General features: G+C 55.0%; 1 protein-coding gene across 6 annotated transcripts; it reads right to left on the bottom strand.

Annotated features, from left to right (window-relative positions):
• Nucleotides 1-138: 138 nt before the first annotated feature.
• On the bottom strand, nucleotides 139-27,546 carry CERS4 (ceramide synthase 4). 6 transcript variants are annotated; one of them, XM_054717187.1, is made up of 11 exons: nucleotides 27,424-27,546; nucleotides 7,952-8,045; nucleotides 7,685-7,858; nucleotides 5,488-5,605; nucleotides 4,589-4,707; nucleotides 4,426-4,483; nucleotides 3,733-3,783; nucleotides 3,322-3,414; nucleotides 2,995-3,123; nucleotides 2,485-2,591; nucleotides 139-577 (listed from the first exon to the last, which is right to left on the bottom strand). In XM_054717187.1, exons 3-11 carry the CDS (start codon nucleotides 7,855-7,857, stop codon nucleotides 226-228), a joined length of 1,200 nt encoding a protein of 399 aa, XP_054573162.1. In that variant the 5' UTR covers nucleotide 7,858; nucleotides 7,952-8,045; nucleotides 27,424-27,546; the 3' UTR covers nucleotides 139-225. The 6 variants fall into 6 exon arrangements, with proteins under 6 accessions (XP_054573162.1, XP_028016340.2, XP_054573163.1 ...); XM_028160539.2 differs by lacking the exon at nucleotides 27,424-27,546 and adding an exon at nucleotides 26,924-27,282; XM_054717188.1 differs by lacking the exon at nucleotides 27,424-27,546 and adding an exon at nucleotides 26,821-26,839.

Genomic DNA, 27,546 nt, shown 5'->3' with positions numbered 1-27,546 from the left:
TGGGTCTCGTGGGACTGGGCGTGTGTCTTGGGGTGGCAGTGAGTTTCCTGTCAGTGGGGTATGCAAACAGAGTCCTGGCTTCCTCGGGCCTCTGAGGAGCTGTGACAGGGACACAAACTCTGAGGCAGAGAATTTGGCTCTGTTCAAGTTTTATTGTACCCCTTACTGCCTGGGGATGGCTCTGGTGGGCTGCAGCACCCTGCTGCTGCCCACTCCCAGCTCTGTCTAGTGGCCTGAGGGAAGGCGGGAGGGTAGGCAGAAGGAAGGGGCTGGAGACAGATCATCAGCCCTCCTCCCACCCTGGGGTGGGGCCCTCTCTGTCTCCACAGAGCTGGCCCAAAGGCCACCAGTCCAGGCGCCCCACAAATCCAAGGCACTGGGGCAGCCCTCACAGCCAACCCTCAGCCAGCTATGAGGCCAACGTGTGCCCATTGGCCAGCCGCCCAGCCGCCCGGCTCCGAGGGCCATCAGTGGGGACTGCCTGGGGGCCTTGAGCTGCTCCATTCTTGAGCTGCGGATGCTCCTCCCCTTCGCTTGAGGCCGACTCCTCCACATCACTGCGAATGTCCTTCTCCATCTGGGGAACAAGGAGTGGGCACAAGGCTCGGCTGGGGCTCCAGGGTGGCGTACAGGAGCCCACCCTCGCTCGGCCCTACCTGGCCTTTCTTTATGAAGTTGTGGATCATACGAAGGATGAGGCAAGACCAGAACACATGCAGCAGCTGCAGGATCACCAGAAGCGAGTTGAAGAAGTAATAGCCGAAGAAGGGGCTCGAGTTGGCAATGGACTCGTAGTATGTGGTATAGAGGATCCTGGGGCAGGCAGGTAGGCAGGCAGGAGGGAGAAGCTCTAACTTGTGTGACCTTCCCTACTCCAGAACCTTCAATGGCTCCCCGTGGCCCCCAGAGTGATACCAATGCTGCAGCTGGGCATTTAAATGCCCCCTCTCACTTGGTTGTGAGCAGGTCACACAAGCTTACCAACTGGCCTGTGCACAACCATGAGCCCCGAGGGAGCAGCACTTTGTATTCCCACTGCCTTGCTGGTGGTCTTTTCACACCTTTCCTTCTCTTCTCAGCACCCTCCTCCCCCGCCCCCCTCAGCAGGCTTTCACCCCCCGCTACCCTCACCCAGACCAGCTTGTAAGATCTGCCTGGCTCATGCAGCGGGGCCCAGCTGGTCCTCCCTTCTCCCTGGTACCCTTTCCTCAAATACCTTCAGGGACCCACACTCCCACCCCCCACTTCACGCTGCTCCCTCTGCATCTCCCTTGCAGGCTCCTCTTGACCTGCATACATCAGGGGCTCCAGCATTGGGACTCTCTGTCCATACCTGGTCCCTGGATGACCCTGTCCAGTCTCATGGCTGCAAACACTGAATATTCATCTCTCTCCAAGTTGGTGTGCCCACTGTTTCCTCACATCTTTTCTGGGGGTCTCTGGAGGCCCCTCAACCCCAACACAGCCAGAGCCGAGCTCCTGATCCTGATATGACAACTCTGAGCTCATAAACCATCTCATGACCCTGAGTCACCTCTGAGTCCACCCACTTCACCTGCGCTGGTCCGGTCCCATCATCGCTCCCCTGGACCAGGGCAGTGGCCTCTGCCCTGGCTCCCAGGCTCCTGGGCCAGGTTTGGGATGGGTGGTAGGGGGTCAGGGTGTTGATTCTGGGGCTCTCACCAGCTATTCTCTCTGCAGCCACCAGAGGGTGCCTGTGAGCACCCGAGTCAGGTCCCCTCCCTCCTCTACTTAGAATCCTTCACTTCGCTTGGTGTAAAAACCCGTCTTTCCCAGTGGCCCATAAGGCCCTGCACAACCTGTCTGGTCCCCTACCTGCCCTCACAACCTCCCGCTCAGTGTCTAGCTCACTCTGCTCCTGTCACCTGGGCCTCCTTGCTGCTCAGGCCCAGCCAGCCCCAGGGCTTTTGCCTGTGGTGTTCCCACTGCTCTTCTGCTGTGATCAGCACTGCCCTCTCCCTCACCCCACTCGTCTTCCTGTATGAGCGCAGTCAGCGACACCCCTGACCGTCCAAAGACCAACACACTGCCTGTGCCTGACTTTACTTTCTCTTTACCACGATCACCACTCCCTCACACGCTTTCTTTTCTACTGGTCCGCCTTATTTTATCCCCCCAATGTCAGCTCCACGTGAGCAGAGACCTTTATGTTGCTCCCTCTGCTGGGAGAGGCTCAGCAAATAAACTGGGCAGACTTGAGAGGGAGCTGGTGACCGGCCCTGCCATCTGTTCCCTGTTCCAGGCACACAGGGGATGAGGACTGAGCCCAGTTTTCGGTCTCTTTTGCCTCTGGCCCTCAGCACGTGCTGTGCCCGGGGCTGGGAACACAACACCCTTCTTTGTCTCCTCGGGAAGCCTCCCCGCCAAAACCCCCTGCTCCCTGGGTCTGGAACCAGGGTGAGGCAGGCCTGGATCCCAGCGGCGCCCACACCTCCCCAGCCCCCCGCTAGAGGTCTGACTCACTGGGTGGGGAAGAGCACAAGGCGGGTGTAGAAGAAGACCAAGGAGAAGATGAGGAAGAGGGAGTTGCACACTCGCCGCCGGTGCGTGTAGTTGAACATCTTACAGGCCTGGGGGAGACAGCAGAGAGGACTCAGGCGGGGGGGTAGGGAGGGGAACAAGGCAGGAAGGGGTGAGGCCTCTTCCCAAGGAAAAGGTGCCTGGGGCAGAGCCTCATCTCCAGGAACTGCCTGGAAAGGGACAAAGTGGGTCTCTGAGTGAGAAGCTCCAGCTACCAGAACGAGGGTGGGGCCTCACCTTCCAGGAACCTTAGGGGGTGGGCCTCACCTCCTAGGAAGACAAAGAGGGTCAGGGACACAATTCCTAGGAAGCCTGCGTAGGGCAGGGCCTCCTCTCCCCGGAAAGCTGAGGGGGCGGGGCCTCACCTCACTGGAAGACTGAGGGGCAGGGCCCCGTCTCCAGGGGCACCTGGGAGGGTGGGGAAGGATGCTGAGAGGGGTGGGCTGGGCCCACCTCCAGCAGGTAGTCTGCGGCGTCATGCAGCAGCAGCACCAGCGAGCCAATGCGCAGCAGGTTTGCGCTGTAGGAGAAGGTGATGAGGATGATGGTCACGAGGTGGTGCGCCACCTGTTCCTTGAAATCCTGCGAGAGACAGTGGGTGACCCCCGGGACAAGGCTGGGTGGCCAGAGGGGCCCTCTCGGGGATTGGCTGGCACCATGCTTCCTGCCTGAGGTAGCAGAGGGTCTCCAGGTGGGGGCGAGGCCATCCCTCCCAACTGCCCTGGATCCCAATCCCCCCAGGACATCACTTCCCCAGCGGGAGTCTCGGCCGGGCCTCACCTTGCGCCTGATGTCGAAGGGCAATGTGATCAGCAGTGAGATGTAGAAACTCAGCTCGAGGAGGTACCAGCAATACAGGGCCGGCTTCAGGGGCTGTGGTCGGGTGGGGGACAGGGTTAGCTGAGGGATAGAACTCCTCAGGGCCCTCCCCAATTCGCTCAAAACCAGGACACTTGAATCCCAATGAGCGAAGAGGGGTGAGACCCGTACCCCTGGAGATGACCAAGGGCCCCTCCTGCTCCAAATGTCCTGCCTCCTGGCCCCTCTGCGCTCCGCAGGGGAGGCAGAAATGGACAGCCCGACTTGGAGGGGATCGCACTGTCATGTCCAGGTGTGGCTCTGCCGCCTTTGGCCACAGGGACTCTGACTACCCCAATCCTCTCTCCTGCCCCCAGGCACCCCGCCACTCACCTGGTTTGGGTAATTGTCCCAGCACATTGCTGGCCTCCACAGCCATGACTCCTGCGGGGGCGGGGAGAGGAGGGAGGGGGACACACACAGACATCTGAAGCTGCCCAAAGATCAGACCCCAGTTCCCCACCCCAGACCTGGGACCTCCTTGGCCCTTGAGGTGCTGCTGTCACTCATCTCTGATCTTTTTATCTTTTTAAAAAAATATTTTTATTGACTTTGAGAGAGAGAAGAGGGGGAAGAGAAAGAGAAACATGGATGAGAGTGGAACATGGGTTGGCTGGCTGCTTCCTGCACACCTCCTGCAGGGAACTGAGCCTGCAACCTGGGCATGTGCCCTGACCGGAGTCAAACCAACCACCGCTGGGTGCACTGACCGGAACGATGCCCAACCAATGAGCAACACCAGCCAGGCTGCTCCGCTCCGATCCCTCCCACCTGGTTACATCTCTGCTCTCACTCTCAACCGGGGCCTCACTCACTGCCAGATCCCAGCCCCAACCACAGTAGGTCCCAACAGGCTCCCGTTGAGGCAACATCTACCATGATGTTTGCCAAGTTCTCCCTCCCTCTTCTGTGCACAAGCTTTCCCCACTGCTCACCCCCTCCACCCCCTCACCCCCAAGCCAGGCCCAGAGCACAGTAGGTGCTTGTGGGTCAGGTGGAGGGACGGGAAGCAGTCAGAACACTCACGTGGTAGAGGACGGAGAGGCCACCAATGAAGGAGCACAGGTAGAAGAGAAACCTCCAGCTGCAGACAGACAGACAGGGAGCCCCTGAGGCAGCTGCTGACACGGCGGACCCTCCCCTCCCCTCCCCCACACCGCCCGAGCCCTACCCCCTACCCCGGGCTGACCTGGCTTCACAGAACTTCTTGGTCAGGCAAGGCCGGTCCTGGTTCCGGCGTCTTCGGAACCAGCGTTGGGTCTGCCGCAGCGTGAGGCCGCACTGCGTGGCCAGGACAGCTATCTGAGGCTGGGAAAGGGGTGATGGGGGCCAGGGTCAGAGAGGTGGCGTCCCGTTCCTGTCCCAGGAAAGGTGGGACCCAGCTTCGCTACTCCCTCCCCTGCAGCCCCAGACCTCACCTGTGGGGCTACCTATGGGGATAGGGGACTTGTGGGGTATGGGGCAGGGCCCCCCAAACAGTCAGGCCTCTGAGAACCCAGCCCTGCTCACAGGACAGGCAGATGACGGAGGGGACTGGGATTAAGGAAGGGGCTGGGGCATGGGAGCAGCTCCCCAGAGGTTTTCCTGAACCCGCTATAGGAGAGCGCGTTCTCAGCTCCTCCAGGCGGGCAGTTGAGACCTTGTCCTGACCCCTCCCCGCAGAGGGGGGCTGGTCACAAGGCTCTCTATTCTGCAGGAGCTGAGCCCTCCTCCCCCCAGGGTAGGAAGACCTCTCCCTTCCCTCTTCCCGCTCAGGACCCAGCCCAGACCATCCACCGGGCAGCTACGTCTTGGGCAGGAACTGAGGAGGAGTCACATGACTGCAGAACCCCCACAAGTCAGCCCTTCCACTCTTCCCCGGAACAAGAGAGAAACCCCCACCTCCCCCTCTCCAGGCCCAGGAGCTGCCCACGGTCAGCAGAGCTCACCGATAAGGGACCTGGTGAAGTGGGGGTGGGTGAGGCACTGTGGGGGGGCTGCCCTGGGCTTTCTCTGTCCCCAGGAAGTGGGCTACATACCATTCGCAGCCCCAGCCCCACGGCAGCCCCACAGGCAGATGGGGACGGAAGAGGGCACAGGGGTCCTCACCTTGTCGGGTTTCCATCCTTCCAAGAGGAAGTGTTTCTCCAGTGTGGCGTTGGGTTCCACCGGCCTCCTGGCCTGATCCTGCACACCCAGCCACCGGCTCAAGGGCAGGCCGATGAGTCTGGGTGCAGGGGACACAGGGCTTGTCAGTCCAGGTGAGAAGGGATGTACATGCTAAGGCGGGGAAACTGAGGCTCAGAAGGGCCAGGTCATACCCTGGGACCCTGGAGGAAAGCTTGGCTGCTGCATTAAACTGAACATAAGAAAGGTAGCGGGACTGGTCTTCAGAATCAGGGTGTGGTCAATTTTGGGGTACCAAATCACCTTCATTGAATCTAATCCCAAACCAGGGGTCAGAGTCCCCTCACTGCCTGTCTCATGGTGGCCTACATCCTGGTCTGGCCTCCACCAGGCTGGGGCTACCCCATCCCCTTTCCCGCCCTCCCCCACTCCAGGGCGGACGCTTGGAGGAGCTGAACTCTGATCAATCTTCACACTGCCCACCAGGGGGCTCCTCAGGCCAGGGAGTCAGGACTGAATTTCCTATCTATCATTCTAATAGCAAGGCTTCATTTGGGGAAACTGAGGCTCAGAGCAGCCCTGCAAGGAAGGCATCCCAGTCTCAACCATGATGGGAGGACAGCATGCACTGACGTGTTGAGGGCTTAGGATCTGTCAAGCACTACGCACTTAACCCTATGTCATCCCCGTGTCCTGATGGACAAAGGCTCAGAGAGGTCAGAAATGTGCCCCAGGTGACACCGCGAGTGGAAAACCCGGAATTCAAATCCAGGATTCACTTCCCCTTAATGAGGGGAAAACCCTGCCTTCCACCCGGAAAAGCTTCCCCCACTCCCACTGCCCTTGGCAGCCACTGATGCCTTTGGGACGTGGGAACGCTTTCACCTCAGTTGGGGCCATCAGTCAAATATGCACGCCTCCCTTGGGGGTCCCGCAGTGAACCTGGGCACACCCCTCCAGCACGCCCCACCCCTGCGGGAAGGCAGACCACCCATCAAGGACTGGCTAATGGTGCCTCCCAGAACCCCTCAGGCGAAGCCTCAGTCTCTGCTGGCCAACCCACTGTGTGGCCTCAAGCAGGTCACCGGACCTCTCTGGGCCTCCCTTCCTTGTGTACGACGGGGACAGCAATAGTAGTGCCACCTCTCAGGGTTGCAATGAGGGCAAAGTGGGTTAAGACACATCAACCGCTGAGAGCAGCGGCTGGCACAGAGTCAGTGCTCAGAGGGTGCCTGTAAGATAAATACATCAGTGGGTCCCCCGTGTCCACGGAGCCCGTACCCAGGAAGCTCCTTATGTGTGGAAGAGAGAAAGCAGGATGCAGGATGCTCCCACGTCCCTGTGGTCAGGGCTAGGCAGGGGTGGAGACCCAATGTGGCTGAAGGGGGTTAAGGGCTCTGTGGTGGGAGGGGCAGGGCAGGCTTCCCTGCGACCCAGCCTTAAAGGAGCTGCAAAGGAGTGTGTGCAAACCAGGGATGGGTGTGAGAAGTGGAGGGAGCGCACGTGGAGAAAGGGGAGGGAGAGGGATCCTCCCCTGGTCTAGGAGTTGTGAGCACAGCACTGGTCCCATGGGAAGGGGCGGGACTACCCGGGACAGGGGGAGGGAGCCTAGGAGAGATGCCTGCGCCCAGGAGGACACCCAGGGAAAGAGGAAGAAACCCAACTCTGAGCAGCGTCTGGGTCAGCTGAGAAATGACTGAAAATCTACAGGGTTTGGCATCCGGGAGGGGCTGGTGCCAGGCAGCAGGAGACTGGGGGTGAGTGGAGGGAATCCCAAAGGGGAGGCCTATGCTACTTCCTTTGGCTGACACGGGCAGGAGGAGGAGGGGTGATAGGAGCCATGGGGAACCGGAGAGGGTGAGGGACTGGCTTGCCTGCAGAGGAAGAGGAGGCGGGGGTGGACCGGAGTTTCCCTGCTGACTGACTGACTGGCCTCTGCAGACCTGTCCTTGGTCAGCAAGCTGGGCACATGCCCACGGTTTTCTGAAGATGCTGGCACAGCCGGACTAGAGCTGCAGTCAGTGCTGCGATACAACAGCCACCAGAGACCAGAAGAAACGTGAGTGGTGGCAGCTGGGGGCAGGACGGAGGAAGGGGCGGTCTGGTCCAAGGCCAGAGACACATCAGGACAAAGCCCCGCACAAGGTGGTGGTCGCACAGGGCCACAACAGACACCCACCTCTCGAAGGCGAAGCGCACGGCGACCAGGGCCAGCGCCAGGGGCAAGGCTGCCAGCAGGTCCTGGGGGTGGGCATAGACCAGGCCATCCCGGTCCTCTAGGTCAGCCCAGGAGTTGTTGGGAGGTAGCCAGAAGCGGTCCTGCCACAGCCACTCGTTCAGACTGGACCACATCCTGCGGACAGACGACCGGTCCCGTGAGGGGGAGCTCACCGTGTAGGCGGGTGAAGCTGGACGGCCCCTCACCCGGCCCGCATGCCCCCAGCACCTGCCGCCTGGAGTGTATTACAGCCAGTGTTAGGAGAAACTTGGTCTGTGTGTCTTCAGACAAATGACCCGATCTCTCTGAACCTCAAGTTCATCTGTAAAACAGGGACAGCAATACCCACCTCTCAGCTGGGCCTGGTTAGGTACACAAAGTGCTTAGCCTGGCGCCTACCGACCTTTGACAACACGGCTGATGACAGCAGCGATTATTCTGCACGTGACATACAAGACAATGATGGCTGGAAGTTAAGGGAAGTAGGGTCACGACCTCAAGTTGTCAAATGTCCGGAAATGCAACCCAAATACCAAAAATTTAAGGAAATCTGTAACTCCCTCGCTGGCTACCCTTCCTTATGTGGACTCCCTTTGAGGAATGAATGTCACTGTCTCATTCACTACCCCAAACCAAGATGGCAGCTGGGCGAGAGAACCAACAGCGAGACCGAGCTTCCTGTAATGGAGCAGGAACTAAGGGGAGCCAGCTTTCCCCCAGGGGCTACACGGGACCAGCCCCACCAGCAGACCCCGCCGTCTTGAGTGGCTCAGTTTCTCCCTTTCTCCAGATCCTCCTGCCTCCCTCTCCCACCTTCAGGTTAGCCTGTTAGTAACCTTAATTCCTTCTGCAAACCAACTCCCCTTCGCTATGTGAGGTGACACATTCCCAGATCCGGGGGTTAGGACATGGGACATCGTTAAGGGGCGTTGTTCTGCCGGCCACATAGCCGGCCACCAGGAGAGGGGTTGCTCTTAGGGACAGGGAGTGACCGGAGGGGCCTGCAGAGGGCTGGAAGGTTCAGCCCTCAGTTAAGAAAGTTCACTGAGCTGGTGCGTGTATGATGTGGGCCCTTTTCTCTGTGCAAATGAAAACACTTGTATTTTAAAAGTCTCTACAGTTCTGCCCACCTGGCGTGGCTCAATGGTTGAGAGTCAACCTATGAACCAGGAGGTCATGGTTTGTGTCCCAGCCAGGGCACATGCCCAGGTTGCGGGCTTGATCCCCAGTAGGGGGCGTATGGGAGGCAGCCAATCAATGACTCTCTCTCTCATCATTGATGTTTCTATCTCTCTCCCTCTCCCTTCATCTCTGAAATAAAAATGTGTGTGTGTGTGTGTGTGTGTGTGTATATATATATTACCATATTTTCCGGCGTATAAGACAACTGGGCGTATAAGATTTTCCTGGGTTAAAAAGTCGTCTTATATGCCAGAAAATACGGTACCTGACACTCTATTCATGAGAGAGACTTGGGCGAAAAGCCTATTTACTATTACCGTATTTTCCGGCGTATAAGACGACTTTTAACCCAGGAAAATCTGATACGCCCAGTTGTCTTATACGCCGGAAAATACGGTATATTTTTTTAAAGTCTACAAATCTGATTTTAGGTCTGACATGTGGGTTTTCTCCCCGCACCAGCAAGCAATTCTGACACCTAACTGGAGACAATGTCAGATCCCACAGGTTATGGACTCTGTCCTGCAAGACTGCCTCCCCCACCTTCACCTGGGCTTCTGACCGACAAAGGGCTACAAATCAGGTTGCCACCATCCCATTCTCGGGTTTGATGTATTTGCTAGAGCGGCTCACAGACCTCGGAGAGACAGTTTACTTGCTAGATCACTGGTTTGTAAAGGATACAGCTCAGGAGCAGATGGAAGAGATGCGTGGGGCCAGGAATGGGGAAAGGGCACAGAGCTCCACGCCCCCTCCAGGCACCAATCCCCCCAAATCTCCATGTGTTCACAGCCTGGAAGCTCTCCGAACCCTGTCCTATTGTTGTTTTTTGTGGAATCTTCACTACACAGGCATGATTGATTAACTCATTGGCTATTGGTGACTGATTCAACCTTTAGCCCCTCTCCCCTCCTGGGAGGTCCTGGGGTGGGTCGGACACATAGTTGGGTCCCCTGACAACCAGCCCCCATCCTTAGGTAACTAAGGAGCTTTCCCAAAGTCAGCTCATTAACATAACAAGATAACTTTATCCATCTCAGTTCCCAGTGTTAGGAGCTCTGTGCCGGGGACAGGTGGCAAAGGCCAAATGTGTATTTATTATTATTAACCACAGTATCACAAGTGAAATACAGAAAAAAATAAAAATTCTTAAGAGTCTGAGGAAGTGGGCGAACCAGGATGGGTGAGAGGATTTTGGGGTAGTTGGGTTCAGTGTGGAAAGACAAGCTGGGGGGGTGGCGGGGGAGGGGAGTGTCAGATGTCCCCGTGGACACACACAGGAGGCAGGAGCTCCTCAGGTCTGGGGTAGGGGTGGGGGAAGGCCAGGCAGGACTCATGAGTGCGTGGCCGACGGTTAAATCCATGGGCATGGAGGGAACTGCACGTGTGTGTGAGGCGGGGCGTGGCTAAGGAGGAGCCCCGGTCACACCGAGGCACCAGCCTTCAGGCTCCAGCGAGGGAGTAGTAGTGACCACGGCCACTGGACTCTGGGGGGGGAGGGGCGCTAGACGGCAGTAGCCTGGAGAGCAGTCAAGGATGTGAGGCACTGACGAGTTTATTTTTTTACTATTATTATTTTTTTTTAGAATTACCTCCCTGAAACTTGCATACTATTTATTTTTTTTATTTTTAATATGTTTTTTTTTTTATTTTAGAGAGGAAGGGAGAGGGAGAGTGAGAAACATCAATGATGAGAATCATTGGTTGGCTGCCTCCTGCACGCCCCCCCCTATTGGGAATCCAGCCCACAACCTGGGCATGTGCCCTGACAGGGAATCGAACCGCGACTTCCTGGTTCATAGGTCGATGCTCAATCACTGAGCCACGCCGGCCAGGCGCAGTGATAGTTTCGACCCCTGAGGCCCAGATAACCCAGACAGGATAGACGGATGGAAAGGCACATGCGAGGACTTCTGTCCGGGTGGTTGATCTCTCTGGCAAAGAAACCACCTTCACGAACAGGAAAGGCTGGCTTGATTCCATGTACCCACTGGGGCCCGAGGGCACACGCCCATCCTGGACGCCCCGGCCCCGCACATCCACCGCAGGGCATCTCCGGCCTCTTCCTCAGGAGCCGGCACAGCCATCCGAGAAGACACCCCCCGGCAAGAGCAGATGGGAGTGGGCTAGGGGTCCAGGTCCCCAGCCCCATGTTCTTCCCCCCACCCCAGGGTGCCAGATGGGTCCACTGAAGCCAGGGTGCTTCAGAGACCAGGGAAGGCACACAACAACGGCCTCTCCCAATCGCAGGCCGCTGCTGATGTGTGCAGCCTCAAAGTCCACCATTCATCGCCTGACACTTTGCTCCCACCACACTGTACCGTTTCACACACCCAGCTTTACAAATGCTGTCCCCTGCCTGGAAGGCCCAGATAATGTTTATTGCCCCAGGCTGGGTGCTGAGGGCACAGAATGGGGGGGGAAGAGGGCAAGGTCTCTGCCCTTGCAGGTAGTTGTCACTTCTTCCTGGAGGCACCACCCGACTGCCCCAACCTTGGATCCACTTAAAGAACCTCCCCAAGCCCTGCCTGGCTCCCTGTGGTGTTGGGAGCTAGCCAGGCAGTCTTTCCCAGGCGGTGAGAGGTGAAGAAGGACAACCAGCCTCAGACCCGTCCCCTCAGGTGAAGCAGGCCCAGCCCTTTCTGGCCCGAGTCATTCTGAAAAAGTACTTTCCGAACCAGAGAGCCTCCCAGGTGGCTTCAGACTGGCATACTCTACCCTGACTGCAGAGGTCTGGGCCCTGGAAGTCCTACCTCTCTCTAACCCCAATGTCTGTCATGGCCCCCCCCCCCCCCCAACTCCTCCACCCTCTTGATAAAGAAGAGACATCGGTTTGAGAAGAGAACAGGGGCCGGAGCCCAGCAAAGTGGCCAAGTCCCAGGTCCAATGCTCCCCCGTCCAGGGGCCTCAATTTCTTCACCCACCTTCGGTGGGTCAGGTGCCTGACACACAGGGTGGGCTCAGGGGCGGCTGTAAACAAGCATCCATAGCCAGCAAGGCCTGAACTTCTCTTTCACTCCTGGTCCCCCCACCACATGCCCTCTTCCCAAAGGACGGGAGGAAGTGGGGTTCTGGGGGGCACAGCTCCTCCGTCTTCACTTTTTCTCTTTTGGACACCTCCCCTGGGACACTCTGTCTCCTTGGGCATCCGCTACCCTGTCTGAGGAACGAGTCCAGTCAGGTCTCCTGCTTTACCACACACATTGCATGCTGGTATTGCCACACACGGCGTTCCTGTCTCACCCGTTTCCTCGGGCTGCTGACCTGGCTGCTCTGTGCTTCCGTTTCCTCATCTATAAAATGGAGTAACCACAGGCCTTCCACAGGGGGTGGCTGGAAAGACACCAGGAGAGGAGTGGGCACGACGGTCCGCAGCAGGGAGGGGTGGGCTGGAGAGTGTTCTGGAAAGGAGGCACTGGGCGTCCTGGGTGGTTCTTCCAGAACAGGCCCTGGCCTTAAAGCTGTACCTAATGAACTCAGGCTGGGCTCAGCCAGGGCCACAGAGGGGCCATTTGGAGAATGACCATGTGGGTGGCTGGGCCAGCCTGAGCCTTCATCCCACCCTGAGCCTTCATCCTCATCACCATCAGTCCGGCTGCATTTTGAAGCCTCTTTGGCCTTATTCCCAGCCCTGCCTCTGCCACCTGGAGCTCGACTCTGATAATCCTTCTTAGTGGCTAAAAATATCCCCAGATTGGGGGACAGAGAGAGAGATTAGGGCTTGTGCTGACATGAGGAGGAGGCAGGAGAGCAGAGGGTCCCTGGTCCGCCTCGGGGGTCTGAAGAGCTCGCCTGGTCCCTATTAGTCCCCTGAACCCTCAAATGTCGCACCAGAGCAGGACTGTGCACACAAGTTTGTCTTATTTTCAATCCGGCTGGAAATAGGACTAGCCTGAGTTGTTTAATTGAAATAGGAAATCAATTCAGACTCCAGATGTCCAGGTCCAGCCCAGGGACAGACAGACACACGACAGACACACACATACACACACAATCACCCCGCCCCTACAGCCTGGCCTGCTGCCTGGAGTCACCTGACTCCTGCAGCTGGAGGCCCTGGCAAAGAACACATGATGTGTGCTAAGTGGGGATTGTTTGTCGATAACCACAGTTGCCCCTGTCCTGGGCCCTGGCTGTCCCCTCCAGATGGCCCTGGCTCCCCCACTCTGGACCTCTCTGAACAGGGTGCCCGAGGGGTGCTAATAACCAGCGATGCAGCCAGTCCAAGAGACACTACCATATTGCTCCTTGCAAAGATCCAAAGAAGGGCCCCCAAGTCCAGGGTTCTTACCTTGCCCCAGCCTATTTTATTTTATTTTTAAAAAACATTGACTTTTAGAGAGAGAGGAAGGGAGAAGGAGAGAGAAAGGGAAACATGGATGTGAGAGTAGAACATCGATCAGCTGCATCCTACACGCCCCCTACCTGGGCAAAACCCTTTGGTGCCCAGAATGACGCCCAACCAGCCGAGCCACACCAGCCAGGGCTGCCTTCGTCCGTCCATCACTCTTCTCCGCTCACCCCTCACCTCCGCAGAGAAGCCTTCTCAGATCACTCGTACCCAAGAAGCCACGAGATTAGTCCATCTCTTTACCCGGTTTCGTTCCTTTAGCCCTGTCATCTCAGTTGATCTGCTTTTTTATTCTCCTGTTTGTCTGCTCACTACAAGGCGTAAGCCTCACGAAGGCATGGGTGCTGTTTTAGTCACTGCTCTGTCCTCACACAGGGCCTGGCACAACATCAGGCACCGACTACTGAGTAGATGAACGAGTGGATGGAACAGACACATCGACAAGTGGGTGGACGGGAAGACTTCAGGCCAGGTGGCCAAAGTTCCTAGAAAAATATGCCACTTTCTGTAACAGGCTAGGTCAGCTTGACCCCCACTAAGCAGGTGTACTGTCTCCCTGTAAAATGGGAAGCCTGAGGCTCAAAGCCAGAAGCTACTCGAAACAGGTCACTCAGCCAGCAAAGGAGAGAGCCAGGGTTGGCAACTCCCTCAGGGGGATCAGGACCCACAGGACCCCGTGGAGGCCTCTCCAGGCCTGCTTCTGCCTATCAAGGTTTCCTGGCAAGCTCAGGGGCCTGGGTGCGCTGAGTCAGATACCCTGGTATCCCCAGCCCAATAGCCACCCTTCATGACCTCATCCATCCCACCCACTCCCCTGGCCCCCCTTCCTCCCCCACAATCAACCAACCAACCAACCAACCAACCAACCAACCAACCAACCGTGGGGCCATGAAGTTGCTGCTCTACAGCTGCCTGGCAGGCCTGCTCTCCTAGCACTGCTCCCCGCCCCCCCCCCCAAAAAAAAAACACAAAAAACAAAAAACACACACACACCCAGGTCCTAGGATGCTCAAGAGCTTCCCCCGGCGGTCCAGCCTCCAGGGTCTTTATCAGCCTTTTGCCACAAATGCCTCCACCCGCTTCGCTGGGCCAGTTCCTGCTACCCTTCAAGACCTGGATCAGATTAACTTCCCTTCTCTGCCCTCCCACCCTCGGCAGAGCCCCTCAAGCTTTTATTTATTTATTTTTATCCTCACCTGAGGCTATTTTTCCATTGATTTTTAGAGAGAGTGGAGGAGAGAGGGAAAGACAGAGAGAAACATCAATGTGAGAGAAACACTTGATTGCCTCCTGTTCGAGCCCCAATTAGGGCCCAGGCCAGGGAGGAGCCTGCAACCAAGGTACGTGCCCTTGACCGGAATCAAACCCGGGACCCTTTGGCCCACAGGCTGATGGGCTAGCCACTGAGCCAAACCCGCTAGGGCCTCAAGCCTTTCCTACGTAAGAGCTGTGTTTTGGACCCGGTCAGACCCCATGGAGCTCAGAGAGCTAGGTAGCTCTGAGTCTCCCTCAACAGTGAGCACCAGGGAAAGAGACCTCTGGGGTCCCCAGCATCACCTAGTGTGGGTGTGTGTTGGGGGTCAGTCAGGGAGCTTTCAAGGACTGAGGAAGGAGGGAGGATCGGGTCTCTGGGAGTTTGAGGGGGGAAATGAGCAGTCCCCAGCATCAAAGGCAGGCAGAGGTGGGGGCAGCAGGATCTGATGGATACCTGCACAGGGTTGGGTCAGGAATACAGGTGAGGGTATAAAGGCAGCCCTACTGGACTACTACAATTAAAACACAACACAGCTTCATTGAGGTACAACTGACATGTAAGAAATGGCATGTTCAAAGCATGTGATTCAATGTATTTTGACATATACGCACAACCATGAAATCATCACTTCAATCAAGACACTGAATACAACTGACCCTTAAACAACACGGGTTTGATCTACATTGGTCCACACTACATGCAGATTTTTCAAATCTTGTAAATAGAGACAAACTTACATATTGATAAATATATACAGAACTAAAAATGCATTCTCTTCTTAATGATTTTCTTCATAACATTATCTTTTATCTAGCTTAGTTTACTGTAAAAACATAGGATGCGTTTGTCAACTGTTTATGTTATCAGTAAGACTTCCAGTCAACAGTAGGCTATTAGTAGCTAAGTTTTGGGGAAGTCAAAAGTTAAAGATAGCCCTAGCTGGTTTGGCTCAATGGATAGAGCGTCAGCCTGCGGACGGAAGGATCCCCATTCAATTCCAGTCAAGGGCACATGCCCAGTAGCAGGCGTGCAGGAGGCATCCGATCAATGATTCTCATCATTGATGTTTTCGTCTCTCTTTCCCTCTCCCTCCTTCCTCTCTGAAATCAATAAAAAATATATCTTATATAAAAGGCCCGTGGCCATCACGCCTTAACGCCAACATGACCAAACCAGCAGCGGTTCTCGCAGTGAGCGGGGCGGGGTGTGAGCTACTAGCGGCAGAGAGGTGATGGGCAGGGCAGCCAGCTGAGGCAAGTGGAAGTGAGCTACTGGCGCACGAAACGGGCTTCTAGTATCCTATATAATAAAAGGGTAATATGCAAATTGACCCTAACAGCAGAACAACCGGGAACGATTGCTTGCTATGACGCACACCGACCACCAGGGGGGCATACACTCAATGCAGGAGCTGCCCCCTGGTGGTCAGTGAGCTCCAACAGGGGGAGCTCAATTCAGCCACAAGGCGGGCTGATGGCTGCAAGTGCAGCTGTGGTGGCAGGAGCCTTTCCCACCTCCTCGGCAGCACTAAGGATGTCCAACTGATAGCTTAAGCCATCAGTCGGACATCCCCTGAGAGCTCCTGGGCTGCAAGAGGGATGTCTGACTGCCAGCTTAGGCCCCGTCCCCCAGGGACCGGGCCTAAGCTAGCAGGTGGACATCCCCCAAGGGGTCCTGGACTGCGAGAGGGCGCAGGCCGGGCTGAGGGACCCCCCTGAGTGCACGAATCTTTGTGCACCGGGCCTCTAGTATATATAAAAAAAAAGAAAAGTTAAAGACATATTGTCAAATGTACATGACCCCATATTGTTCAAGGGTCACCATCACTTCCTTAGTTTCCTTGTGCCCCTGCCCCTTCAGAGTCCTCCCTCTTGCCCTTCCAGTGAAAACTTTGATGTCCAACATTTAGGAATCAGGAGCCTCAGCATTCCACATGATGAAATGTTAGGTATGCGTTTAAAAGGAGGAAGACACATGAATGAACCTTGAGGACATTATGAGCCGCGAAATAAGCCAATCACCAAAGGACAAATACGACAGGACACCATACAGGACGTCCCTAGGGGAGTCAAAGCAATGGGAAGTTATTGTTTCATGTGGTAAGAGTTTCAGTTTTGCAAGATGAAAAAGCTGTGGAGATAGGTTGCACAACAATGTGAACATTCTTAACAACACTGAACTATGCCCTTAAACATGGCCAAGATGGTCAATTTTTGTTGTATGTATTTTACCACAATTAAAAACATTTTGTAATTTAAAAAATTACCAAAGGAGGAGGAAAGAAGAGGAAAAGCTATGTTCACTGACTTGGGAGGATCATCGAACTAAAAAAAAATAAAAGCAGAGACATAGAGACACACTAAAGGCCCGACACGTAGATTACGAAATGGACAACCTCCAAGACTTCCGCTTCCGCTAACAGCGGAGTTAGCCACATCAGACCCGTCCTCTCCGAGATAACCAACGCTGGGCTACATATTAAAAAACAACCACAGCAAGTCCTCAGATAATGTCATTTCAGTACAGTGTTGATGAAATGCTGTAGGAACTTAACTCTGTTTATATCAATTAGCCTTTGGAAAATTGGCTTCAGTATGTGTCGTTTCACTTAAGGTCACAGAACCGATCATTGTTAAGTGAGGACTTACTGTACCTGAAAGCTCTGGTGCTGCAATGTCCAATGTGGGAGCCACTAGCCTAATATGTGACTATTTACATTTCAATTAATTAAAATTAAATATACAGCCCTAGCCGGTTTGGATACAGCGTCAGCCTGTGAACTGAAAGGTCCCAGGTTCGATTCCAGTCAAGGGCACATGCCCAGGTTGTGGGTTCGATCCCCAGTGGGGGACTTGCAGGAGGAAGCAGATCCATGATTCTCTCTCATCATGGATGTTTCTATCTCTCTCTCCCTCTTCCTTCCTCTCTGAATCAATAAAAATATATTTTAAAAAATTAAATATACAAATTTAAATTAATATATATTTTATTGATTTTTTACAGAGAGGAAGGGAGAGGGATAGGGAGTTAGAAACATCAATGAGAGAGAAACATCCATCAGCTGCCTCCTGCACACCTCCTGCTGGGGATGTGCCTGCAACCAAGGTACATGCCCTTGACCAGAATCGGACCTGGGACCTTTCAATCCACAGGCCGATGCTCTATCCACTGAGCCAAACCGGTGAGGGCTACAAATTAAAATTAAATATACAATTTAAAATTCAGTTCCTCAGCTGCACCAGAAACATGTCTATGCTCAATTGCTGCTTGTGTCTACTGCACGGGCAGTGCAACAGGGAACATTCCCATCGTGCACACAATCCTACTGAGCAGCACTGCTCGAGAGCGACCCAAAACATGGAGAAGGTGGATGGGAGGCCATACCTGGAGTAAGAGAACAGCATGAGATGAGTTTCCCATTTTTTACTGTTATTCACTGAAAATAGAAACTGGCTTGAAAAATGAGAAGACAGAGACCATAACAGCTCAACAACAGATGGAATAAGTACAAAAAAATAAGAGACCAAAAAAAAAAAAAAAAACAAAAAACAGCTCCAGATTCTATACAAAAACTGTGGAAGCTGAACCATACATATCCTGGGCAGACTCCAACCGGCCCAACTGAGGCTAAAAGAAAGAGTGAAATTTCACCTGTCACCACCATGGCAAAACAGACTTTGGAGCTTGAATCCAGATAGGTTAATTGCCTGATAAAATTAAAAAAAAAAAAAAAAAATCAGTGGTCTTCTAGGAACAATAGAATCCAGAGTCACAGCAACATATCTTTCACAATGTCCAGAATACAATCCAAAATACGTGACAAATGAAGAAACAGGAAAACATGACCCATACTCAAGAAAGAAGAACATCAATGGGGACTGACCCTGAGGTAACCCCGATGTTGTAACGAGCAAATAAGGGCTTTGAAGCAGCTATTATACTTAGTATAGTCAAGGATGTGAAGAAAAATGACCTCCTAAATGAATGAACAAATACGACACCTCAGCAGAGAAGCAGGAACCATAGAAATTCTAAAACTGAAAAGTACAATATGTGAAATAAAGTTGTGTGTGGGCTTTTAGCTCTGTCACACTCAGGTCGTCCCCCACCCACAGAACATGCTTTCTTTCTCCTGAGGCTTCTTGGCCAAGATCCCACTTCCCATCCCAGGCCCCTCCACACCCCCCCCCCCCCCCCTGGACACTCAGCTACGCATCAAGTCCTGCAATGGTGCCCATGTCCCTAGTTACTGCTGAGGAAGTCCCTGCTCTGCTGATTGCCTCATCTCTCCATCTCAATCACTGTGGCCTCTGCCCGGCTCTCCCTGCCCGTGGGTTTTACCTAGGCCACCACGCTCCATCAGCATCCATGCCGTCCTTCTACCATGCACATCAGACCCCCCCAGCTTTAAATCCTGTACATGCTCCCACCAACCTGGCCTCACACACTCAGGCACATCTTTAGGCCTCTGCACATTATGGATGAATGTAGTTATTGCTGCCAAAGCCGTCATTCTGAATTTTGAAACTGTTGCCTTCTTGACACCACAAAATTCACATGACTCTACAGAAGTATTCAGACTGCTGGAGTAGTATGGGTCCCCATCTCCCCCACCAATAATGCCTTCCCTTTCTGCCTGCCAACCCGCCCTGGTTCTTCAAGAATGTTCTCCACACTTCTTCCAGGAAGCCTGCAGGTGCCCTCACACTGGGTTAGGGGCCCTTACCGTGGCTTCTCCTACCACCTTTCTCTCTCAGAAATTTTGGGGCAACTCTGTCTCTTCCCCAGTAGCCTGGTGATGGGGCCTGACCTCTCCATGTCCCCAGCACCTGACACAGGACTGGTGCCCAGAAGCTGGCCACCAAAGACGACTGGAACAAAAAAAGGCTAAGCTGAGACGCTGACTGGTTGCTGACACCCGGGCCTCGGAAAACAACTTAGCTCCAGTCTCAATCCTCCCCACGTCTCCCACCCCCGTCCCGCCTGTGTGATCACACACCCACCAATCTTCCAAAGGCTCACTTTTTTTCTAATTCCATTTCTTTTTAGAGAGAGTGGAAGGGGGCAGGGTGGGGGGTGGGGGGAGAAACATTGATGTGAGAAAGACACATCGACCGGTTCCCTCCCGCATACCCTTACTGGGGTAGGGGGTCGAACCCGCAACCCAGGCACATGCCCTTGACTGGGAATTGAACCTGCATCCCTTTGGTCCATGGCCCGATGCTCTAACCACTGAGTACACCAGCCAGGGCCCAAAAGGCTCACTTTTTTCTTCAAGTACATTCATTTTCAGGTTGCCCTCCACCCGCTAAGAGAAAGCCAGTTGTAGCGTCATGTGCAGTCAGTGGGCATAAAACGAAGTGAAAACAAGATGACATTCACTCCTGGCCAAATTCTGAAGGTCCTGAGGCATAATCTTTTTTTTTTTTTTTTTATATTCACAGATATCCCTGCTTTTATTTATTTTTATTTTTAATTTTTTAATTTCTTTATTGATTAAGGTGTCACATATTTGTCCTCATCCCCCCATTCCCATCCCACACCCCTCCCCACGGATGCCCCCACCCCCCTGTTGTCCTTAACCATTGGTTAGGCTTGTATGCATGCACACAAGTCCTTTGGTTGATCTCTCCCCCCTACCCCCACCTTCCCCTACCCTCCCTCTGAGGCCCGACAGTCCGATCGATGCCTCCTTGTTTCTGGGTCTGTTCTTGTTCATCAGTCTATGTTGTTCATCATTTCCCCTAGATGAGCGAGATCATATGTCACTAGATATATACTTATAAGAACTGAATGTGAGACGAGCAATAATAGTTATGCTGACAGGCAAATGAATCAGTCTGTAGTGAGTTTCTTTCTGGACCAACAGTTCTTTTGAGACCCAATTTCAATGTCCACCAGTTCCTTATGTGTACATGTCAGCACTGACCCCTCAGCTCTGGATGGTGGACAAATGGTGGTAACGGAGGTCCGACTCCCTCTGGTTTGGTCTCGCCCGGACCCAGGGGCGCGCGGCCTCACCTGGACCCGGGATCCAGCTGAGGCATAATCTTTATACCTATTTCTAAAATTTCCATTGGCTATGCTCACTTGAGTCCTGGAGGAATACGGCCCAAGGGTGAAATAGGATGACCCAGGTGAACAGTTACAGCCCTTTTGTCTCCCTCCTGCCTCAACGCAGACGCCACTGCAAGCATCTCTCTTACTGCATCAACACGCTTCCTGCAGCCCTGGAGAATGTTCTGGAAACCCTGAACCCTCAGAGCCAGCTTCAAATCTGGGAACAACTCGGGCCGCAAGGAAGAGGTCTTCTCCTCTGTGTTATTGAGACAGGCTCTCAGATCGAATAAACACATACTACTCCACCAATCTGAATGCTTCGGTAGTCATGTGAATTTTGTGGTGTGAAAAAGGCAACAGGTTCAAAATTCAGAATGGCGGCTTTGGCAACGAGAAGAACTACATTAAGGAGGCATGTGTGTGAACAACCGGACCCCTCCTCCAAGAACCACCTTATAATCTCGCAGTCCAGAGGCTCTTAGCGCCTGAGAAAACCTGGCACTCAGCAGTGGAGGGGAAATTGGACTTGATCATCTTCTACACTAATGAAAGAGAAAGATGCAAATTGACCATACCTTCGCGACACACACCAGCCAATCAGGAGTATGCAAATTAACCCAACAAAGATGGCAGATTAAGTTGCATATGCAGGCGCTGCTTGCCATGATGACCACGCAGGCATTCTGCACCGCCCCAGCAACTCCAGGCCTCTGGGCAGCGTGGGAAGGCGGAAAGGCGGCTCCGGGCGGAGTGAAGGCGGTGCCGGCAGCCAGGGGAAGGCAGGCCCATTCTTGCACGAATCTTCGTGCATCGGGCCTCTAGTCAGAAATAAGCCATTTTTTATTTATTTATTTTTAATTTCTTAAAAATAAATGGTACTGCTATCTCACATCCTAAAGGGTCATGGCATTTGTCCTGGAAAATAGTCTATGAAACGTTTTCTTTGTATCCAAAAGTGAAAGATAAACAATCTAATTAGAGAAAAAAAACAACAACATATACATGACCTCCTCAGAGAGGCTCTGACGACCTCAAATAAAGTACCCCACCCCACCCCCGCCCCACTCTCAACACATTTCTTGAAAATTCTAGGACTATGTGGGGATGTATTAAGTGTTCTCCCTCTGGGTCTGACTTGCCCCCAGCTTTTTCCAATCTCCAGCTAAGCCCCCAGGAGGCTACAGCAGGTGTCCAGTGCCAGGAGTTTCTGTAGTGTGTATTTTGCAGATAGGGAAACTGAGGCACGGGATAGAAAGTGGAAAGCTGGGATGTGAATCTAAGCCCACCTGTCTCCAGAGCCTGACACCCTATGCATCCCCTACCCCCCCCCCCCCCCCGAGTCCCTGCCCTTCCAAGCCAAGCCTCTTAGGATGTACCTGGGATGCCTGTCATCCTTTCACAAACATTTATTGGGTGCTGACTGTGTGCCAGGTGCTGGCTACACACTGGGGTGCCAGCAGGCCACTGACTACCACAGGATTCCCACCACATCCAGAACCTCAGCTCCATGAGTGTAGGAGTTGGAGATGGCAAACAACAGATATTTTATTAATATACTAGAGGCCCAGTGCACAAAATTCATGCACGGGTAGGTTACCTAGGCCTGGCCAGCAATCAGGGCCAATCAGATTCCCCACCTCCCCGCCTCCTCCTTCCCTTGCTCCCTCAGCACCCTGCCACTGCCACTGGTTGCCTGACATGTTCCACGCCACCCCCTGGTGGTCAGCGCTCATCATAGCGAGCAATCGAACTCCCGGTCTCCTGGTCAAACTCCAAAGGGAACACTTTGCATACTAGCCTTTCACATATATAGATTTTGTTTCATGATGTCAGGTAGTAGAGAGAACAATAAGGAAGGAAAAAGATCAGGAGTTGATCAGTAAGGGCTGCAATTTTAAACAGGAAGGCCTCTCTGACAAGATATTTGAACAAAAGAGGTGAGGAAGGAAGCCAAGGGGACAGAGCATTCTAGGCAGCTAGAACATCTTGTGCAAAGGCCCAGATTGATGGGGCTGGAACAGAGGAGAGAACGGGAAGAGGTGAGGTGAGGGTAGGGAAGTGACAGCCAATATCTAACCAATATCTCAGATGGAGAAATGAGACTCAGAGGCAGACATTTCCAGAGCTTGTCCTGCCTGCTCTCTCCTGTCACTTAAGCTCCCTGTACCCTGCCATCTCCATAGTTTGGCCTGGCTCCCTTGCTGCTCCAACTGTGGTCCCATGGCACCTGCCAGGATCACTGCCATGGCTGAGCCAGGGCCTAAGGGAGCTGCTCTTAGGTGCACCCATCCCCATTTTGGAGGGTGATGGGGGTGGTGGAGGGAATAGTCCCAACCATGGTGTGTCTTGGCTCCGATGAAGGTTCCAGGGTCCAAGTGTCCAAAGTCTCTGAAGCCAGAGGGGTTTGGGGAATATCTGGGTCAGTGATGGCAGTGTGGAGGGTCACCAGGCCCAGACGACGAGGCCTTTTCATAGGGTATGTGCCGGGTGTGTGTGTGTGTGTGTGTGTGTGTGTGTGTGAGGGGCAAGTCCTTTTCCTCAATCTGGAAAGGGCGTGGCAGTGGGCTGGTGGCAGGGCCATCACAGGGCCTGCCTAGGTTTTTGCTGCTTGTCCTGAAGGCCCAGTCAAACCCCTGCCTGCCATCCCTGTGTCCCTTAGGGCTCCTATCACCTTTTGAGAGCATCCTACCTTAACACCCGGCTCTGAGCCCTGTACAATCTGCCTGGCCTGAAGCTCAGCCACCAGTGCCCGCCCCCTGGCCCCCCATATCCCCCATCATTACCCTCCCCCTGGCTACTTTCCTCCACTCCCTCCAGCCCCTCCAGAGAGTCTCCCAGGTCAGCTGAGCCCCACAAGTGCAGGGGGAGGGGGATGGTCTTTCCTCCCGCCAGTCCCCTCAGCCTTCAGGGTTCCAGGACTTCAGAGCAGAATGGCCAGTGCACACAAGGGACAAAGTACCAAAGCAATACCCGCTCCCTGCAAACCACAAAGCAGTCCCGGAGCGAGGACACTCCAGGGTCTGCTGCTGCATCTGAGAGGCCGTCTCTTCATCGGCTCCGCTCTCCACGCTCCCCCTCGCTCACTCAGCCCCAGCCACTCCAGCCCCCTCACTCTACCTCTAACATGTCAGGCCTGGTCCTGCCTCAGGACCTTTGAACATGCTGGTCCTTCTGCCTGAATGCTCTTCCTGTGCCCACCCATCCCCAATCTGACTGGCTCCTTCCCATCCTTGAGGTCTCTGATCGCCTTCCTGCTTCCCTCCTCCCAGAACATCAGTTCCATGGGAGGGGGGAGATTTTATTTTGTTCACTACTAGTCCCCACCGTCTCCCAGTGCAGGGACTTCCTAAGTATAGGCTGAATGAAGGTGGAAAGGAGATAAAGCCAGGCATGGCTGGCAGGAGACCCCTCCTCAGATACACATAACAGGACCTGGGCCAAAATATGGTTTTGGAAGTCCAGGAAGGGTGTGGAGAAGGCCGAACTCCTGCTGGTTCAGTGTGGGGAACTAGGTGAGGGCATCATATAAGATTGGGTCTGAGGGGCAGATTCAGGTGCAGCTTCAAGGGTGGCAATTCTGAAAGACTTGAGGTGGGGGTGGGGGTAGAAAGGGCAAACAAATAAGGGAGTAAGACCCTGCCAAGGGGAGGGATTAGAAGCGGGGGATTGAGAAACATGGCTGAGGCTGACCTCTTCCTCCTTTAAAATTTTTTTTTTTTTTAGTGATTTCAGAGAGAAAGGGTGAAAGGGAGGGGGGGGGGGAGAGGGAGAGCGAGAAACAGCAATGATGAGAGAGAATCACCAATTGGCTGCCTCCCACACGCCCCCACTGGATCCAGCCAGAAATCCCGGCATGTGCCCTAACAGGGAATCCAACTGTGACTTCCTAGTCAATGCTCAACCACTGAGCCACACCGGCCGGGCTCATCCTCCTTTTTGAAGCCCTTGCTCCTTTGGCTTTTTTTTTTTTTTAAATATATTTTTATTGATTTCAGAGAAGAAGGGAGAGGGGAGAGAGAGAGAGAGAGAGATAGAAACATCAGTGATGAGAGAGAATCATTGATTGGCTGCCTGCTGCAGGCCCCACACTGGAGATCGAGCCCACAACCTGGGACCCTTCAGTCCGCAGGCCGGCGCTCTATCCACTGAGCCAAACCAGCTAGGGCTCCTTTGGCTTTTGACTTGTCACCCACTCCTAGTTTCCTTCCGCCCTCTCTCCAAACTGTACCCCCCCCCCCCCCCCCCGTGGGTGTGTGTCCCAAGCGCCAGGCTTGCTTCTCCAAAGCCGGCCCTGCACCCAGCCGCACCTCACCTCCACCTGGACCTCCAGCAGCGCCACAGAAACAGATCGCTAACTTGTCCCCGAACCTGCTTCCATGGCAGCAGCTTCTGCATCCCATCCAACTGCAAATCTGCCCTGGACCCACCCACTTCTCACACATCCACACTTCCACCTGGTCCGGCTCCATCATGATCTGGACCAGAGCAGGGTGCCTGCCTCCACGCTGGCTCCTGCAGGCAGCAACTCCCATGGACCCTGCAGTTCCTCCCCTGCACATCTTAGCTCACTGGTCTCTGCCCATTAACTCTTAATCATCCTTACTCATCCTTACTCATGAGTCCAACAGCCACCTCCTCCAAGAAGCCTTTCCTGACCCCTCCCCAGGCTGAATCAGGTCCCTCCTCGGGTCCCCCTACCCCAGGCATTCCATTTTACCAGATGCTTATTGCCTGAGAGCAGGACAATGAGCTCACCACTGAAGCGATGATTGTTATTATTCCCATTTTGCAAGGAAGAAACAGAAGCACAAAGGAAGTGAAGTCACTAGCCTGAGGGCACTGGCCTCAAACTGGCAGGACCTGGTCTGTGGCAACTTCCAGACAGCCACAGCAGGAAGGGGACAGCGTGCAGGGCCTGGATAAGAGAATCTTGCCTCCCCACCCCCACGCCTGCTTTCCTGTGAGTGTCCCAGGGGTAGTGGGAGGTGGGAGGAGTGAACCAAGGCCTGCTCCCCGCCCCCCCTCCCCCCCAACTATAGTCATCCTAGCGGCTCCTGTGCCAGTGTTCACTCCATGCCAGGCACTGGGCCAACTAAACACTTTGCACGCCTGGCTCAATCTGCAAATGGCCCTGGGTCTGGAGATGGGTGCAGTTACGAACTCCCACTCCCATTTCTCAGAACAAGAAATGGAGGCTCATGGGGCTGTGAACTCCCACTGGCGCTGGAGTCTTCCCCATCTCCCCCTGGTCATGTGGCTGCCACTGGGACGGCCAAGCCCTTTCCTAGCCAAGGCTTCCTTTGACCCCCCAACCCTCCCAGGGATAGGAACTGCTGACCCATTTTGCAGATGGGCAAAGTGAAGCTCAGAAAACTTTCCCTGGGGCCAAAAGGCCAGTTCAAGGACCAAGGCTCCCAGCTTATTTCCACTGCCTCTCCCCTCCCCTCTCAAGACCTCTTTGCTGGGAGCTGGGAGGGCAGGCAAGGAAGGTCCTGAGAGCCTCCTCCCTGCCGTCTGGCTAGGCCTGTGGGACCCAGGTGTGCTGCGTGAGGCTCTAGGCACTCACTGGTTTATTCACAGCAGCTGCTCTTGGGAGGGGACTGAGTTGAGGTGGGGATGCAAGGAGCTTCAAAGACAGCCCCATGCTCCAGAATTTCTAACTCAGACGGCCCCAAGCAACAGATCCAGGCCACCTCCACGGGGCCAGCTGGGGCTCAGCTGCTTGGGACCTTGCCTGGGCTCCCCCATCAGGTGGCATTCTCATAGGTTTTGCAAATCATACTTGACCAAACAGGCCCCCCCCCCACCCGCCACCCCCCGCCGCCCCCTCACAGACAGTTTTCCCCCGTTTCCCTATGCCAGCCATGAAAGGCCCCTCCACACTCCCAGCTGCCCAAGCCAACACTCTCCTCTGGGCCAACACTTTCCTTCATGCCCCACTTCTGAGCAGGGAGGAGATAATGATGTTCTGACAAAATTAACCCCCAATTCACCTAGTTTCCACCACCCCTGCCAGTCCGGCCCAAAGCAGCAGCCTCCTCCCCTCTGTTCTGCCCACAGCAGCTGCTGGATCTCCTTAAGGCTACCTCCCCCACTTGGTTCTAAGCCCTCTGTGGACCCCACAGGCTGGAGAATGGAAACCACACACTCCTCGCCATCCATCTTCGGGGCCCGGGCCAACCTCTCCCGCTCCCACTCCCCGCGCTTCAGCCACGCTGGCCTCTGCAGACACACCAGGCTGGGCCCTACCTCGGAGAATCTTGCCGTTTCCTGGGCCTAAAAAGCCCTCGCCGGCTGGTTACTCCGGCCCGGACGGTACCTCCTCCGAGGAGCCTTCCCTGACTTAACTTACCCCATCGCCCTGATGCGTCGTCCTCCCCGCACTCGGCAGGGACTAGAACGATCGGTTCCTGTTTACGCGGCTCCTAGCGGTCTACGCGGCCCCGGCTGCACCCCCAACTCTGGCACGTCGGTGGCACCTCGCCGTCGCTCCGGATGGGTTCACAGGTGAGGGACCGACACTCGCGCAGCGCTCCCCGCGTCCGCACCGCCGGGTTCCCCCGCGTCACGGTGCCAGCCTGGCCCCCGGTCCCTCCCGCCCGCTTCGCAGCCGCATCCCCGGGAGCGCGCGGCGCCGGGGCCCTCCGGGGAGCCGGGCTCTCTCGGGGAGGCAGCCCGGGCCTGGGACCAGATGGGAAGCCCCAAGATGCCGCCCGGGCAGGGCGCTGGGGGGGGGCCGAACCGAGTCACGTGGGGGCCGGGCCGGGGCCGCCATGGCTGTGGAGGAGGGGCTGGAGCCGGCCGCGAGGGTGGCGTTTCGGACGGCGTTCTGGGCGCGGGAGGTTCGCTTACCTGGGGGGGCGGGCGGCCGAGCTCACCGGGTTGGGGTCCGCGCGCCACAAGAAGAAACGCGCAGGGAGCGCTAGGGAGCCGGACTCAGCAGCGCTGGGGCTGGGGCCGCGGGAAAAGGCTGGA

This window comes from Eptesicus fuscus, chromosome 6 (genome assembly GCF_027574615.1).
Source record: "Eptesicus fuscus isolate TK198812 chromosome 6, DD_ASM_mEF_20220401, whole genome shotgun sequence".
Classification (NCBI taxonomy): Eukaryota; Metazoa; Chordata; class Mammalia; order Chiroptera; family Vespertilionidae; genus Eptesicus; species Eptesicus fuscus.
This window is presented reverse-complemented; position numbering and strand designations above follow the sequence as displayed.